The sequence below is a fragment of the Amblyraja radiata genome, chromosome 19 (genome assembly GCF_010909765.2).
Source record: "Amblyraja radiata isolate CabotCenter1 chromosome 19, sAmbRad1.1.pri, whole genome shotgun sequence".
NCBI classification, from domain to species: domain Eukaryota; kingdom Metazoa; phylum Chordata; class Chondrichthyes; order Rajiformes; family Rajidae; genus Amblyraja; species Amblyraja radiata.
In genome coordinates, this window is record NC_045974.1 from 7,913,030 (window position 1) to 7,930,533 (window position 17,504).

The following is a 17,504-nucleotide window of genomic DNA, read 5'->3' on the forward strand; positions in this document are numbered from 1 at the left end:
GCAGTTAATTACAGTTTACATAGAAAGGTGGACTTGCGTTAGTTTAACTTTGAAAATTATATTGCAACATTATATAGTCTTTCACTATCATCAGAACACTCCAGTAAGGTTCTTATGGTTATTGCACTGAAATTCATCCAGCAAAAAGCAATTTGAATAGAATATAATTCTGAACCAAAACTATTATTTTAATTTCTCAATTAATTGACATTTTGTACACACTTCACCTTACAACTTGAAATAAAATTGGCAACCCACACCGTTTATCTATAAAATCCACTTGCTCAGTTAAGAAGGTATCCATTCAATACGCTGCTCGATTGAAAGCAGTCATCACTTTGCAACTGAGTGAACAATAGCCAGCTATCTGCAAACTCTTGATATTTGTTAGTACCTACGTACCGCTCAGCTACTGGTATCTAAATGTACTATTGGTATCTGAATGAATGTCTCAGAAGATTTATATGTAAACGGGTATTCCATATGACCTTTATAAACTAAATTGCTAAGATGCTACAGGAGACACAAGTTGAAGTTAGCAAGCCATGTCAAATCAAGATTCCTACTTCAGTTCTTTTAAATCTAATCTCAATCATGCTATCTTGAGGACAGATAAAATTTGGCCTTGTTAATCCCATTCCTGTGCCAAATAAATTCAGCTTGAATTCAAACAAATCTTAAGTTTAATTAACCATAAATACCATGTGCGTAACATCTAAGGAATCAACTTTAGACTATTAGACTTACCAAATACCCAGTAGGATGAAGCATATAAAAATTATTTAAATTGCTCTTCTAACTTCAAAGAGTGTTTTTTATCGCTAACGAATTGTTAAAAATTTTAATTGTGTTCTTGAACATCATTTTGTTGGTGTTTTTCATCAGCCGCTTCTTGCAGCTAAAAATATTCTTGATACCGTAACCTTTTAAGCTTTGTGTCAAAGTGATTCAAATGAGTGTTTTGAAAGAGAGTCGGATGAAAGAATCGGATGCTGTTGGAAACAGAGGTACAGAGGGTAATGTACTGCTACTTCAACCTACAGCAGAACTGAATAATTGATCATTTACCCGTCTGTTCTGAACACTTTTTTTACACTCCCAAAGAATCAGTTCTCAAGATAAAGAAACATGCAGAAAAATGAGCAAAGGAATGATGAATGAGTTGGATTTGATGCAGTGCAGGATAGAAAATTATGGAATAGGAACAAAGAACTGCAGATGCTGGTATGTACCAACGATTGACACAAAGTGTTGGAGTAACTCAGCAGGTCAGGCAGCATCTCTGGAGAAAAGGGATAGGTGACTTTTCAGGTCTTGATCCGAAACGTTACCCATTCTTTTCCTCCAGAGATGCTGCCTGACCCACTGAGTTCCTGCAGCACTGGGTTTACCTTTAGAAAATTATGACGTACAGAATAGTGAAAGGCTTGGATAGAGTGGATGTGGAGAGGATGTTTCCACTAGTGGGAGAATCTAGGACTCGAGTTCATAGCCTCAGAATTAAAGGACATTATTTTAGGAAGATGAGGAGAAATGTCTTTAGTCAGAGGGTGGTGAATCTGTAGAATTCTTTGCCACAGAAAGCTGTAGAGGCTGTCAGTGGATATTTTTACAGCAGAGAGAGATAGATTTGTTATTAGTACAGGTTCAGAGGTTATGGGGAGATGACAGGAGAACGGGGTTGGGAGGGAGAGATAGATCAGCATGATTGAATGGCGGAGTAGACTGGATGGGCCAAATGGCCTAATTCTACTCCTATCACTTATGACATTGAAATTCAGGAACAATGAGGTATCAGCAGAAGGGTGATTTCAAATAAAAACAGAAAAGGTAGGAAACACAATAGGTTAGAAAGCATCCGTGGAAAGAAAAACAGAGCTAACAGTTCGGGCTGGAGATATTTCATGAGAATTAGTTTGCAAATAGCATAATTTTTGGAAAGATCTCAAGGTGACATACACTCCGAAGAAATTTACTTCACACGCTGAAATAATTTAAAATTATTAAGTTAGGAGAAAAAAACCCATCACTAATCTTTCTACTGAATTAATACAGTTCAATATCTGAAAGGGGGACCTACAGTCCTAACGTACAAACTTCAAGTAATATGCAATTGTCCAGTGACTATAACTTAGTAAAATTAGCTACATCAGCTACATTCAAAATTATTATTTTCTTCAAAACGTACTTCAAGTAAATTATTGCTTATCACTGCAAGTTAGCCGTCCAGTTAATTAGTAACTTCCAACTGGCACCTTACGTGGCAATATCATGCAATGATAACAATTTATTGCAATTGATAAAGTATATAATTTATAAATTTAAGGCTGTAAGATATTTTCTGCCACTTGTCCTTCACATTATTAAATTTAGCCACAACTGCAAGCAATATCTTTTTCTCCAATGCTCAAATATCATTTTCATGTGATTATTTTACAGCCAGTCTATTTGTATTGATTTTTTTTTAACTTCCGTTCAATTATAAATGTATAAAGAGTTTACAATGCAATCATAGAGAAGCATTTGCAGGAAAATAGAAATATTAATATCTAATAACACACTTTCTGAAAATGCACACAATGGAAGTTTTGTTCGGGTCCTAGGTTCACAAAAAGGCTTTTAATTTTTTTTAGTTTAGTTTTGAGACATAGTGCAGAAACAGGCCCTTCAGCCCACCGGGTCCTCACCCATCAGCTATCCCCGCACATTGACACTACCCTACACACACACACTGGGGACAATTTTTACATTTACACCAAGCCAATTAACGTACAAACGTACGTCTTTGGTGTGGGGGAGGAAACTGAAAGATCGTGGAGAAAGCCCACGCAGGTCACGGGGAGAACGTAGACAAGCACCTGTAGTCAGGATCAAACCCAGGTCTCCAGCATTGTAAGTCAGTAGCTCTAGCATTATGCCACCGTGGCTTACGAGTAATTAATTTAATTATCTCCAACGATACTCTGGAAGAATCAATCAGCAGGCTCATAAAAAAGCACTAAAACTGAGCTCAGTCCAGATTGCTGAGTGCCCTCTGGATTATGACATTAAAGGGAACAGGATGCAGATTGGAGACCTATACAAGTGTGCTTCTTGTAAAGCCTTAACACCACCCTTCAGCCAGTGCTTAATGTGATTGTGACCCTATATGCAGGCGAAATTCTTCCTGTCAATGAGGAGATTTCTACAAGTTGAGCAATGCATTCTTACTTTGTATTCTTTCTATCAACAATATCGAGGGGAATATTTTGACTCTTAATAAATATTTCATACAGTTGCATAAATCCATGTCAAAGTACTTCTGACACGAGAGTTCATGCTGATCACCCAAAGAGCAGGTGGTTTTCTGCAGTCAAATGTCTTTGAAGACATAATTGTAGTTTGCAGTCTGCAGTGCCACCAATTGGTTGCAGAACACATTAATACTTCAGTTTCCCCTGCAGTCATTATTTTCATTCCCTTTCACTACATTTCACAGCACTAGAGGGTCAATAAAATACATCGATATACTGAAATGATTAAGTTCCTTTTAAATTTAGTCTTTTGAGCCTGTACTTATTACTATTCTCAAAACGCAACTCGTTGGTGCATTAAATTAGGATCTGTGAAACTGGGATCACTGTAGCAACCACGCATGTGTTTCTCAAGCTCAATATCCAGCTCGGATGTGCGATATTTGAAGAGGAATTTAATGCATTTGGGTGAAAACTTTATCATCATTGCATTAATTGTTTGTCGTTGCATTTAACATTGACAATTGCTCACAGATCGCTATTTGTCATTCATAGTTTAGTTTAGTTTAGAAATGCAGCGCGGAAACAGGGCCTTCCGCCCACTGAGTTTGCACTGCCAAGGATCCCCGCAGATTAACAGTATCCTATACAAACTCAGGACAAGTTACACTTATACCAAGCCCAGCTCTTCTTCTACAATACATGTTCGCTTATCTTAGCTTTAAGGAACGCGCACATGCTCCTTAGAATTGGGTAGAATGTACAAGTGGAATTTCCGATCTTGTGCAATACCCCACTGCAAATAATGACACAAGTATTATGTGTTTACATTAATAAGAATAATGAGTTGCATTGGTGCAGTGATTAGGGGCCTCTGCTTACAGTGATGCTGCAGTAATGACACAAGTATCATTTGATTACACTAATAATAATAATAATAATAATAACAAGTTGCATTGGTGCTGTGATAAGGGATCTCTGCTCACAGTAATGCAGTAGCGACATACAGGAGGCTGCATCTTCAAAGTTCTACGTCTCACCTGCACAGTTGTAGAGATACCCGATTCGGGAAAGGAGCCGTTTATCACACAATGCCTTAATTCTAGCTTAAAAGGATGTCTGCTCACCCCTTCAGCTGTAAGGCCTGGAGCAAAGGACTACGCAAGTTGACAGCACAGTACAGGAACAAAGCCCAAGGTAGACAAAAGTGCTGGAGAAACTCAGCGGGTGCAGCAGCATCTATGGAGTGAAAGAAATAGGTAACGTTTCGGCCCGAAACCCAGAAGGAAATAGGCAACGTTTCGGGCCGAAACCCTTCCGGGTTTCGGCCCGAAACGTTGCCTATTTCCTTCGCTCCATAGATGCTGCTGCACCCATTGAGTTTCTCCAGCACTTTTCGATTTTCCAGCATCTGCAGTTCCTTCTTAAACACAGGATCAAAGCCCACTGTCTGACTGTTTAATCTTAATTTCAACCATCCTTGGGGTTAAATGATAGGCGAGCAGAACATTCATATTTCATGACAATAATATCTAGTAAAAATAGCAACTTTGTTCACAAAGTTTGCTTGGAGTTTGGCGCGGAGGACCACGCTTGCGTTAAATTTCTACCCATCATTTGTGTATGGATTCCTCCAACTGTAATCAATAACAACATTCAAGGAAGATGGACACAAAGTGCTGGAGTAACTCGGCGGGTCAGGCAGCATCTCTGGAGAAATAAGATGGGCGACGTTTTTCGGGTCGGAACCCTTCTTCCTTTGAAGACGATGGTTTTGGCCAATGACGGAAGTCTGTGTTCTGTTAGACTGCCTGATCCTCGGAAAGTTACAAACGTGGAGATTATACATTCTATCGCAATTAAAACAGGCCAGAGAATGGCCCAATACTCTGCATAGTGAAGCTGCATCTGACAGTGGAGACTCACTTCATAATAAAGGGTGAAAGATAGAGAAGGAGCCAAGTTCCAGTGGTGGTGCAATAATATCATGCTCGAGGCCTCTGAGGAAGGCAGAATGGTTTCGGAGGAGGAAATGTACCCAGAGAGAGGGAAAACACTGCTCGTTTAAGAAATCACAAAATGGCATCTTCCAATTAAAAAAAAAAACAAGAAAGTGATACTAATATAAACTTGGTAAGGCACATGTACTTAGGAATCAGTCCCGGTAATTAACTGGTAATATTTCTGTCTGAGCACATCGTGGTTATGTTGGCCGTCACTCCACGTTCTTGTATTTTGTGAATAGATTGTAAAGCACTCTGAGCGTTGACTTCAGATCCAAATTTACCACATCTGATGAAAGAATGTACATCTCAGTTATTGTGAAAATGATAACAAGATTTAAAATAATCTAGGGGGGGGGGGGAAATGGTGGAGAAAGAGCAAAGAAAATCACAGCTGCGTTACAATATTGCAGTACTCGGCAATGTGACACAAGGGGATTTCAGAACGCAGGCAGTTTCTTTGCACTCGTGCGTTCCAATTATCTGGTTCCGTCTTAAGGGGTAAACTGTGAACTGACCACGAAGGGCAAGAATTTGTGGGGGTGTTACTGTCACACACAGTATTGATGGTTGAATGCCAAACAGCACAACCAACGGACATCATAGTGCGACGTACAAATATAAACCAGTGGGGTGTTTCTCCGTGGTGGGCATTGGACCGGTTTCACCGCAGTTCCCGACTGTCGCACTCGGTCAAGCACTGCCCCAATAACGAGGGCAGTCGCTCTCATCCCATCTCCCGAGGTTGAGCTCATTCACGCCACGCTTGGACCGAGGCTGCGACGAGTCTCGAGCCCAGTGGTTCTCACAAAACCTTAGACACAAACAGCTGGAGTAACTCAGCGGGACAGGCGACATCTCTGGAGAGAAGGAATGGGTAACGTTTCCAAGGGTCTCGACCCGCCAGAGATGCTGCCTGACCCGCTGAGTTACTCCAGCTTTTTCTGTCTATCTTCGGTTTAAACCAGCATCTGCAGTTCCTTCTCACAAAACTTAAACCAGGCATGGAATGAGCAGGTTATGGGCGAATAAGTGCCACTTGATAACGCTGTCGGGGTGGGAGATTGCAATCTTCACGTGGTCCACCCTGTTTCGACTAATGCAATCAACCTGACGTGCACAAACAAGATCAAACGGAACAAGTCGACCTACAACTTTAGGCTGTGCACGCCATATGCAAGAAGAAGATAACGCTGTCAATACTACTTTGACTGAGTGGTACTTGCGTGGACAGGGTTTGACCTGAAAGATCGGCCAACTGTCCACACTGTTGGGTGGTTGTCTCTACTGCAACTATACTGGAACATCTTGGCTGGAGCTACAGGTATTTCAGGTAAGTGCGGGAATTCAATGAAACTCCTGGGATGTTATCTAGTCCCAGAGCCGATCATGTGAAGTGAATCAATTAGTCTGAGGACTAGCTCCTGAGATGGTGGGTGGTTCAGAAGAAAGCTATATTGTACCACCCACTCAGCATTTAAGTTCACAAGTTCTAGGAGCAGAATTCGGCCATTTGGCCAATCGAGTCTTGTCAACTCCGCCATTCAATCATGCCTGATCTATCTTTCCTTCTTAACCCTTCTCTTGACTTCTCGACAAAACCCCTGACACCCGTATCAAGAATCTATCTATCTCTCCTGCAAAAAAAAAAATCTATTGACTTGGCCTCCACAGCTATCTGTGGCAATGGAATTTAAGAGCAAGAAAGGCAGCAAATGAATACCAAACTGATCTTATCTTGAACAAGTCCTATTTCATTGGCAATAAAACAGTCTCGACTATTGACTAGTGTTCTGGAACCTGTCACTAGCATTGTGCCTAAAAAACTTTTACTTCTTTTTGAATGTAATGTTGCTGATACCCTTGCTTCTTGTAGATATGGAAAATTGAGTTAATGATGTGAGATCTAAGCTTCCGTTGTACAGATGATAGTTTTGCTTAAAATGAATTGTACCTTCTGGTCGAGCTTTTGGTTTCTTAATTCCTCCATCTTGCATGAGCTCAAAGGAAAACAATACATTATGGACCTAAACAAAACAAAATAAGTTTTTGTTAGTTCAAGTGTGATATTACTTCAAAGTAAAATAAAAATGAAACAAAGGTAATTTCGTTAAGTCGTCATTCTCATGGGCGGCACGGTGGCACAACAGTAGAGTTGCTGCCTTATAGCACTTGTGCCACAGACCCGGGTTCGATCCTGACTACGGGTGCTGTCTGTGCGGAGTTTGTATGTACTCCCCGTGACCGCGTGGGTTTTCACCGAGATCTTCGGTTTCCCCCCACACTCCAGGTTTGTAGGTTAATTGGCTCTGGTATAAATGTTAAATTGTCCCTAGTGTGTGCTGTAGGGTAGTGTTGATGTGCGGGGATCGCTGGTTGGTGCGGACTCGGTGGGCCATAGGGCCTGTTTCCGCGCTGTATCTATCTCCAAACTAAAACTGGCTTCACTCAAGAAGCCAAAACAGAATGAATTCCTTGAAAATGAGAATTTATTTTGATGTCAATCCAGGGCTTAAGAGTCTAACCACACCATACAGATTTAGTAAGGGAAATAAACAGAAAATGCAGCAGACCAACTGTGGATGTTTATATTGACTAGCTACCAGATAAACACCTGAAATTTTAATTTATCGTTAACAAATATAGAACCTGTGCAGTTGCATCACCGCTTCATGACAGATCATATTTATAGCTCTCATAAAGGTCAAGTGAATAAAAAATTGCGTATTTACGGAACTAAAGATTTGAAAAACTAAAGAAGTGTAAAACTTAATCAGAGTAGAAGCCTAATTTTTAATTAGCACATTTCACATGCATGCAGCATCTGTAAAATAAGCCGTGCGCAATTCTTCATTAGATCTTATTTACTCGCACATTAAAATAAAAAGTTTCTGTCAAATTCTGGATAATAGATTCATGTTCACCTCCACAATCAGCCTGTTCAGTGCCACCCCCATATATATTCATCCATAGAGTCAATCAATCAATCAATCAATCTATCAACCTTTATTAGTCATCTTGCAAGCAACAGTTGTACAGTGCAAAATGAAAAGACGTTTCCCAGGGAATACCGGAGCATCGCACATGAAATTTAAAACATTTCACACATAATAACACTAAAAACAATCCAGTCCCTGATGGAACAGTATAAATAGTTAAAAGCAGGTAAAACAACAACGTTAAAATACAGTAAAACCAATCATAAAAATGTCCGGGGCAGCTGATTTGAGTGGTCAGTGCCAGTTATTAAAGTGTCCATGCCAAGCCGCAGAATCAGGTGACTATGAGTACCGAGTGACTGTTTAGCAGCCTCACAGCCTGTGGTAGGAAGCTGTTTAGCAGTCTTGTAGTCCGGGCTTTGATGCTTCGATATCTCTTGCCTGATGGCAGGAGATCCAGGTGTATGTGGAGGGGGTGCAGTTTGTCCTTAGCAATTCTCTGAGCTTTTTTCAGACAGCGGCTCTGGAACAGTTCTTGTACCGAGGGTAGGGAGACGCCAATGATCCTCTCTGCTCCCCTCACTACCCTCTGCAGAGCCTTCCTGTCCGAGCAGTTGCAGGTGGAGTACCACGTATTTATGCAGTACGTGAGTACAGACTCCACCGTACCCCTGTAGAAAGTCCTTAGGATGTTGGTGGGGAGTGAGGCCTGTTTTAGTTTCCTCAGGAAGTGCAGTCGCTGATGGGCCCGTTTGACGGTCCCAGTGGTGTTCCTGGACCAGGTGAGGCTGTCTGTAATTTGAACACCGAGGAACTTTATGCTCTCCACTCTCTCCACTGTGGTGCCAAAGTGATACAGTGTGGAAACAGGCCCTTCGGCCCAACTTGCCCACACCGGTCAACATGTCCCAACTACATTAGTCCCACCTGCTCGCATTTGGTCCATATCCCTCCAAACGTGTCCTATCCATGAGCCTGACTAACTGTTTCTGAAATGCTGGGATAGTCTCTGCCTCAACTGCCTCCTCTGGCAGCTCGTTCCATACACCCACCACCCTTTGTGTGAAAAAGTTACGCCTCAGATTCCTATTAAATCTTTTCCCCTTCACCATAAACCTACGTCGTCTGTTCCTCGATTCACCTACTCTGGGCAAGATTCATTCATTCATTCATTCATCGTTGAAAACATTAGCGACGCAGTGGTGCTGGTTTCCAACGGGAACGGTGACGGACGCACCACACATCTCTGTCCTCCAGTTCCTGCAGACCTCCGCTGCTGGAAGTACAGGGTTTTGGTGTGTGTGTTTTATCATCATTCCTTACAATGCAATGTACGACAGTGATCACAACTTCTACTGAAGTGTGGATGGCCGTTGGCACGCTAGAGGCTCATCCGCCCTTTGGCAGGTCCTGTTTTTGGTACTGCTGGGGGTCCACAGCCCCCTCCTCACCTGGAAAACCAGGTGGGGAGACGGTTTAGTCGCCGACTATCCGACCATGGAGCAGGTAGCACGGGACTACATGGTACCCGTGGCGGGGGATACTCTGTGCATCTACCCAATCTATTCCTCTCATGATCTTATACACCTCTATAAGATCACCTCTCATCCTCCTGCGCTCCAAGGAATAGAGTCGCAGTCTGCTCAACGTCTGCCTGCAGCTCACACCCTCTAGTCCTGGCAACATCCTCGCAAAGTGAAAACAAAATCTTGGCAGTGAACAGGTTAAATCCAGCACAGCATGAGGGACCATAATAATGCCCCTGTCCCACTTAGGAAACCTCTGGAGACTTTGCGCCCCACCCAAGGTTTCCGTGCAGTTTCCGGAGGTTTTTAATCAGTCTCCCTACCTGCTTCCACTACTTGCAACCTCTGGCAACCACCCGCAACCTCCGGGAACCGGACGGAAACCTTGGGTGGGGCGCAAAGTCTCCAGAGGTTTCCGTTCAGGTTTCCCAAGTGGGACAGGGGGATTACAATGTCAAAAGATGGTGGTGCATAAATTGTTGCTACCTTCATTGCCACGTTGAAGCAACATCCTCAATAATCCCATGGGCTTTTGATTTAATAATGCTTCGATGCAGTTGGAATACTAACCTTCTGTTCAAAACTTTCTGGTGTCAGATAAAAATTGTAGAGAGGAACAAAATAATCTTCAAGAAGACCCATAAGTAACACCAGGTACACACCATCTGCAAACTGACATCAGGTAAAGATGTTAGAACAACAATGCTTTGGTTCAACAAAGCAAGCAACTCAATCCATATTACTCACAATTGACAGGGCGACAGGGCGGTTTGGCACATTGGCCTTCATCAGTCAGAGGACTGAGTATAGAAGGTACACAAAAAAGCTGGAGAAACTCAGCGGGTGCAGCAGCATCTATGGAGCGAAGGAAATAGGCAACGTTTCGGGCCGAAACCCTTCTTCAGACCTTCTTGTGTACCTTCGATTTTCCAGCATCTGCAGTTCCTTCTTAAAGACTGAGTATAGAAGTTGGGAGGTTGTGCTGCAGTTATATAAGACGTTGGTGAGGCCACACTTATTGTGTATTGTGTTCAGTTTTGGTCACCGTGTAATAGGAAAGACATTATCAAGCTGGAAAGGGTCCAGAGAAGATTTGAGGTTGTTGCCAGGACTTGAGGGCCTGCGCTATATGGAGAGGTTGAGCAGACTAAGACTTTATTCCTTGGAGCGCAGGAGGATGAAGAGGGTAAACTTATAGAGGTGTACAAAATCATGCGAGGAATAGATTGGGTAAACAAAGTCTTTTGCCTAGAGTAGGGGAATTGAGAACCTGAGGATCTAGGTTTATGGTGAAGGGGGAAAGATTTAATAGGAGCCCGAGGGGTAAAAAAATGTTACACAAAGGGTGGTGGGTGTATGGAAGGAGCTGCCAGAGGAGGTCGTTGAGGCAGGTACTATCATGTTTAAACAGGTACATGGATAGGATAGGTTTGGAGGGATATGGGCAAAACACAGGCAGGTGGAATTAGTGTAGATGGGGCACATTGGTCGGTGTGGGCAAGTTGGGCTGATGGGCCTGTTTCACCACTGTATGACTCTATGAAATACTAGCAATTTATTCTACTTCGACAACACAATCACCAGAGCATCATGATTTTAGGTACAACTATGGATTTTGTAAAGTTCTTCTCAAATGATTCTTGCAGATTGCATATTGGGGATCCAGGCATACGCACTTATTTCCCCATATGTAGGGTGTCCTCAGTGTGAAAATGGGCTTATTTTTCGATGGGACTGTGTGATGGTCATTTCTACAAATGCTATCACATTTGTCTGTTGCACAGATAACAGAGGGTGGGTCACGTAGGTCCATCTTTGAAGCCACAAGATGATGGAATGTGGAGCACAAAATAAACTGCTGGAATGTTTTTTGCTGATGATGGTTCATTTAATGCTTGCCTTAGAACTAGTGTGGCACTTAAGTCCTTGGGCACCCGAAAAGCCTGTGGTGGTGCAACCAAGTCATCCTTGGTGATGAATACTGAAGCCCTGTGCTGTTCCAACATGGAGGAACACGATTCATCAGTGGCTTAGCGGTAGAGTTGCTGCCTTACAGCACCAGAGACCCAGGTTCGATACTGACGAAAGGGGCTCTGTCTGTACGGAGTTTGTACGTTTTCCCCGTGACCCGCGTGAGTTTTCTCCTGGATCTCCGGTTTCCTCCCACACTCCAAAGACGTACAGGTTTGTTCGGCTTGGCATAATTGGAATTTGTCCCTAGTATGTGTAGGATAGTGTTAGTGTGCGGGGATTGCTGGTGAGCACGGACTTGGTCCAGCCGAGGGGCCTGTTTCCGTGCTGTATCTCTAAACTAAACAGGTGAGAGTCTGAAGTATAAATAGATATGAACCATAAATAGAACCAGTGTCTATTATTGAAGGAACTAATCATAAAGTGTTCTTTATCAAAGGTGAGGGTGTTTGGAATATTTTTATCAAGCAATCAGTCGCTCTGTTTGAACAGCTTACTGAAAAACAATTAGAAACCATTCTCAAACATTTCTACCTGTGTCTCCAGTTCTGTCACCTCCAAGTTGAGTTTGTTCAAATGTTTATTCACAAAGGTGATAAGCGACTGGCAAAACAAAATAATAACAAACAAAATCATATAGCTCTATTCATTTTCAAATCAAGATAGGCTGTAGCAAATAGAACATTTGTGGAAGTCCTCCACAAGTTGGGCAACATTTGCGGAGAAAGAATCAGAATTAGGATTTAATCTCAATGCCCTTTAATTAGAACTGGAAAAGAAAGACATAAAAACACATTTTAAGTTGCAGAGAAGAGATGGGGAGGGAGAGTGGTGGGGGGGGGGGGGGGGGGGGGGGGGAGAGGTTAGCAGAGAGAAGAAAGGGAAAAACATTCTGTAGGGTAAGGAAAAGGTGTGGCTTAATGACACAAAGCTGAAAATTGGACCATCTCACCTGGAGAAGAGTAAATAGGAGATGACAAGTGCGATTACCAAGAGGGATAAAAGCTAGAAATGGTGCAATAGGTGGTCATAAGCCCAGGCCAACAAAGGGCCAACATCCTTTACATCGATGGTACACAAAAAAGCTGGAGAAACTCAGCGGGTGCAGCAGCATCTATGGAGTGAAGGAAATAGGCAACGTTTCGGGCCGAAACCCTTCTTCAGACTGATCGGGGGTGGGGGGGGGCGGGGACAAGAAAGGAAAAAGGAGGAGGAGCCCGAAGGCGGGGGGATGGGAGGAGACAGCAGGGGGACTGAGGAAGGGGAGGAGATAGCAAGGACTAACAAAATTGGGAGAATTCGATGTTCATGCCCCCAGGATGCAGACTCCCCAAGCGGAATAAGAGGTGCTGTTCCTCCAATTTCCGGTGCTGCTCGCTGTGGCCATGGAGGAGACCCAGGACAGAGAGGTCGGAGACGGAGTGGGAGGGGGAGTTGAAGTGCTGAGCCACCGGGAGGTCAGCTTGGTTATTGCGGACCGAGCGGAGGTGTTCGGCGAAACGATCGCCCAACCTCCGCTTGGTCTCACCGATATAGATCTGCTGACATCTAGAGCAGCGGATGCAATAGATGAGGTTGGAGGAGATGCAGGTAAACCTCTGTCGCACCTGGAACGACTGCTTGGGTCCTTGAACGGAGTCGAGGGGGGAGGTAAAGGAACAAGTGTTGCATCTCTTGCGGTTGCAAGGGAAAGTGCCCGGGGAGGGGGTGGTGCGAGAGGGAAGGGAAGAATTGACAAGGGAGTTATGGAGGGAGCGGTCTTTGCGGAAGGCAGATATGGGGGGAGATGGGAAGATGTGGCGAGTGGTGGGGTCACATTGGAGGTGGCGAAACTAACGGAGGATTACTTTTTGTATGTGAGAAACATTGATGTTGCCAGGGCTGAAGGGCCTGAGCTATAGGAAGAGGTGGAGCAGGCTAGGATTGTATTCCTTGGAGTGCAGGAGGACGAGGGTAATTTTATAGAGGTGTATAAAATCATGAGAGGAATAGATCAGGGAAACAGTCTTTTGCCCAGAGCAGGGGAACCAAGAACCAGAGGATATGGGTTCAAGGTGAGGGGGGAACCCGAGGGGTGACTTTTTTTTACATAAAGGGTGGTGGGTGTATGGAATGAGCTGCCAGAGAAGGTAGTTGAGGCAGGTACTATCGCAATGTTTAAGCAGCATTTAGACAGGTACATGGATAGGATAGGTTTAGAGGGATATGGGCCAAACGAAGGCAGGTGGGAACGTGTAGATGGGGCACGTTGGTCGGTGTGGGCAAGTTGGGCTGCAGGGCCCATGTCCACACTGTAGGACTCCATGACTCTATATCAGAAATTACAGAGGATCCTGTTGAACGTTAGATCGATGGTGTGGAAAGTGGGTACAAAGGGAGGAGGGAATGAGTGAAATACAGGATATAGAAACATAGAAATTAGGTGCAGGAGTAGGCCATTTGGCCCTTCGAGCCTGCACCGCCATTCAATATGATCATGGCTGACCATCCAACTCAGTATCCCGTACCTGCCTTCTCTCTATACCCTCTGATCCCTTTAGCCACAAGGGCCACATCTAACTCCCTCTTAAATATAGCCAATGAACTGGCCTCAACTACCCTCTGTGGCAGAGAGTTCCAGAGATTCACCACTCTCTGTGTGAAAAAAGATTTTCTCATCTCGGTTTTAAAGGATTTCCCCCTTATCCTTAAGCTGTGACCCCTTGTCCTGGACTTCCCCAACATCGGGAACAATCTTCCTGCATCTAGCCTGTCCAACCCCTTAAGAATTTTGTAAGTTTCTATAAGATCCCCTCTCAATCTCCTAAATTCTAGAGAGTATAAACCAAGTCTATCCAGTCTTTCTTCATAAGACAGTCCTGACATCCCAGGAATCAGTCTGGTGAACCTTCTCTGCACTCCCTCTATGGCAATAATGTCCTTCCTCAGATTTGGAGACCAAAACTGTACGCAATACTCCAGATGTGGTCTTACCAAGACCCTGTACAACTGCAGTAGAACCTCCCTGCTCCTATACTCAAATCCTTTTGCTATGAAAGCTAACATACCATTCGCTTTCTTCACTGCCTGCTGCACCTGCATGCCCACTTTCAATGACTGGTGTACCATGACACCCAGGTCTCGCTGCATCTCCCCTTTTCCTAATCGGCCACCATTTAGATAATAGTCTGCTTTCCTGTTTTTGCCACCAAAATGGATAACCTCACATTTATCCACATTATACTGCATCTGCCAAACATTTGCCCACTCACCCAGCCTATCCAAGTCACCTTGCAGTCTCCTAGCATCCTCCTCACAGCTAACACTGCCCCCCAGCTTAGTGTCATCCGCAAACTTGGAGATATTGCCTTCAATTCCCTCATCCAGATCACTAATATATATTGTAAATAGCTGGGGTCCGAGCACTGAGCCTTGCGGTACCCCACTAGTCACTGCCCGCCATTGTGAAAAGGACCCGTTTACTCCTACTCTTTGCTTCCTGTTTGCCAGCCAGTTCTCTATCCACATCAATACTGAACCCCCAATGCCATGTGCTTTAAGTTTGTATACTAATCTCTTATGTGGGACCTTGTCGAAAGCCTTCTGGAAGTCCAGATACACCACATCCACTGGTTCTCCCCTATCCACGCTACTAGTTACATCCTCGAAAAATTCTATAAGTTTCGTCAGACATGATTTACCTTTTGTAAATCCTTGCTGACTTTGTCCAATGATTTCACCACTTTCCAAATGTGCTGCTATCCCATCTTTAATAACTGACTCTAGCAGTTTCCCCACTACCGATGTTAGACTAACTGGTCTGTAATTCCCCGTTTTCTCTCTCCCTCCCTTCTTAAAAAGTGGGGTTACGTTTGCTACCCGCCAATCCTCAGTAACTACTCCAGAATCTAAAGAGTTTTGAAAGATTATTACTAATGCATCCACTATTTCTGGGGCTACTTCCTTAAGTACTCTGGCATGCAGCCTATCTGGCCCTGGGGATTTATCGGCCTTTAATCCATTCAATTTACCCAACACCACTTCCCGACTAACCTGGATTTCACTCAATTCCTCCAACTCCTTTGACCCGCAGTCGCCTGCTATTTCCGGCAGATTATTTATGTCTTCCTTAGTGAAGACGGAACCAAAGTAGTTATTCAATTGGTCCGCCATATCCTTGTTCCCCATGATCAACTCACCTGTTTCTGACTGCAAGGGACCTACATTTGTTTTAACTAATCTCTTTCTTTTCACATATCTATAAAAACTTTTGCAGTCTGTTTTTATGTTCCCTGCCAGTTTTCTTTCATAATCAATTTTTCCTTTCCTAATTAAGCCCTTTGTCCTCCTCTGCTGGTCTCTGAATTTCTCCCAGTCCTCTGGTATGCTGCTTTTTCTGGCTGATTTGTAAGCATCATCCTTCGCTTTGATACTATCCCTGATTTCCCTTGTTATCCACGGATGCACTACCTTCCCTGATTTATTCTTTTGCCAAACTGGGATGAACAATTTTTGTAGTTCATCCATGCAGTCTTTAAATGTCTTCCATTGCATATCCACCGTCAACCCTTTTAGAATTAATTGCCAGTCTATCTTGGCCAATTCACGTCTCATACCCTCAAAGTTACCTTTCTTTAAGTTCAGAACCATTGTTTCTGAATTAACAATGTCACTCTCCATCCTAATGAAGAACTCAACCATATTATGGTCACTCTTGCCCAAGGGGGCACGTACAACAAGACTGCTAACTAACCCTTCCTCATTACTCAATACCCAGTCTAAAATAGCCTGCTCTCTCGTTGGTTCCTCTACATGTTGATTTAGATAACTATCCCGCATACATTCCAAGAAATCCTCTTCCTCAGCACCCCTGCCAATTTGATTCACCCAATCTATATGTAGATTGAAGTCACCCATTATAACTGTTTTGCCTTTGTCGCACGCATTTCTAATTTCCTGTTTGATACCATCTCCAACTTCACTACTACTGTTAGGTGGCCTGTACACAACACCCACCAGCGTTTTCTGCCCCTTAGTGTTTCGCAGCTCTACCCATACCGATTCCACATCCTCCAAACTAATGTCCTTCCTTTCCATTGCGTTAATCTCCTCTCTAACCAGCAACGCTACCCCACCTCCTTTTCCTTTCTCTCTATCCCTCCTGAATGTTGAATATCCCTGGATGTTCAGCTCCCAGCCTTGGTCACCCTGGAGCCATGTCTCCGTGATCCCAACTATATCATAATCATTCATGGCTATCTGCAGGTTCAACTCATCCACCTTATTACGAATACTCCTTGCATTGAGACACAAAGCCTTCAGGCTTGTTTTTACAATGCTCTTACTCCTTATACAATTATGTTGAAAAGTGGCCCTTTTTGATTTTTGCCCTGGTTTTGTCTGCCTGCCACTTTTACTTTTCACCTTATAATTCATGATGTCACAGAGATATACAACAATGAAACAGTAAATACAATTCTGGCATCGAACCATCGTACCAAGGCATTGCTCATTGTTGGTGATGAGAGAACATTGGACAAACAATATAACGAACTGTAAAATAACTCAATAGGACTAGTTTATGCTGCAGATGAATGCCAACCAGTGTTGGATCAAGTGTACGGTAATATTTACACAAACCTTACATTTTTAAAGTTTGCTTCCAGTAAATCACTTTAAAATAGGTGGTTTTGATACTAGATTAGCAAGGCGGATGGTTTCTATTTAGATCTCATAGCTTACCCACTTATTTTGATTAACTCAGTGGGTCAGGCAGCATCTCTGGAGAAAAGGAATAGGTGACGTTTCTTCAGACGTCTTAAGAAGGATCTCGACCTGAAACGTCCCCTATTC

At 43.4% G+C, this 17,504-nt stretch overlaps 1 protein-coding gene across 3 annotated transcripts in view; it reads right to left on the bottom strand.

The window, feature by feature from the left end:
- Positions 1–5,278: 5,278 nt before the first annotated feature.
- The window catches only part of LOC116983777 (beta-parvin), a 41,706-nt gene continuing 29,480 nt past the window's right edge, over positions 5,279–17,504 (bottom strand). For all 3 annotated transcript variants that reach the window (XM_033037596.1, XM_033037598.1, XM_033037597.1), the window contains exons 10-13: positions 12,207–12,275; positions 10,272–10,373; positions 7,191–7,263; positions 5,279–5,525 (exon numbers count right to left, since the gene is read on the bottom strand). In XM_033037596.1, the coding sequence (XP_032893487.1) occupies positions 5,449–5,525; positions 7,191–7,263; positions 10,272–10,373; positions 12,207–12,275 (321 nt within the window). In that variant the 3' untranslated portion in view covers positions 5,279–5,448. The remainder of the gene's footprint in view (positions 5,526–7,190; positions 7,264–10,271; positions 10,374–12,206; positions 12,276–17,504) is intronic.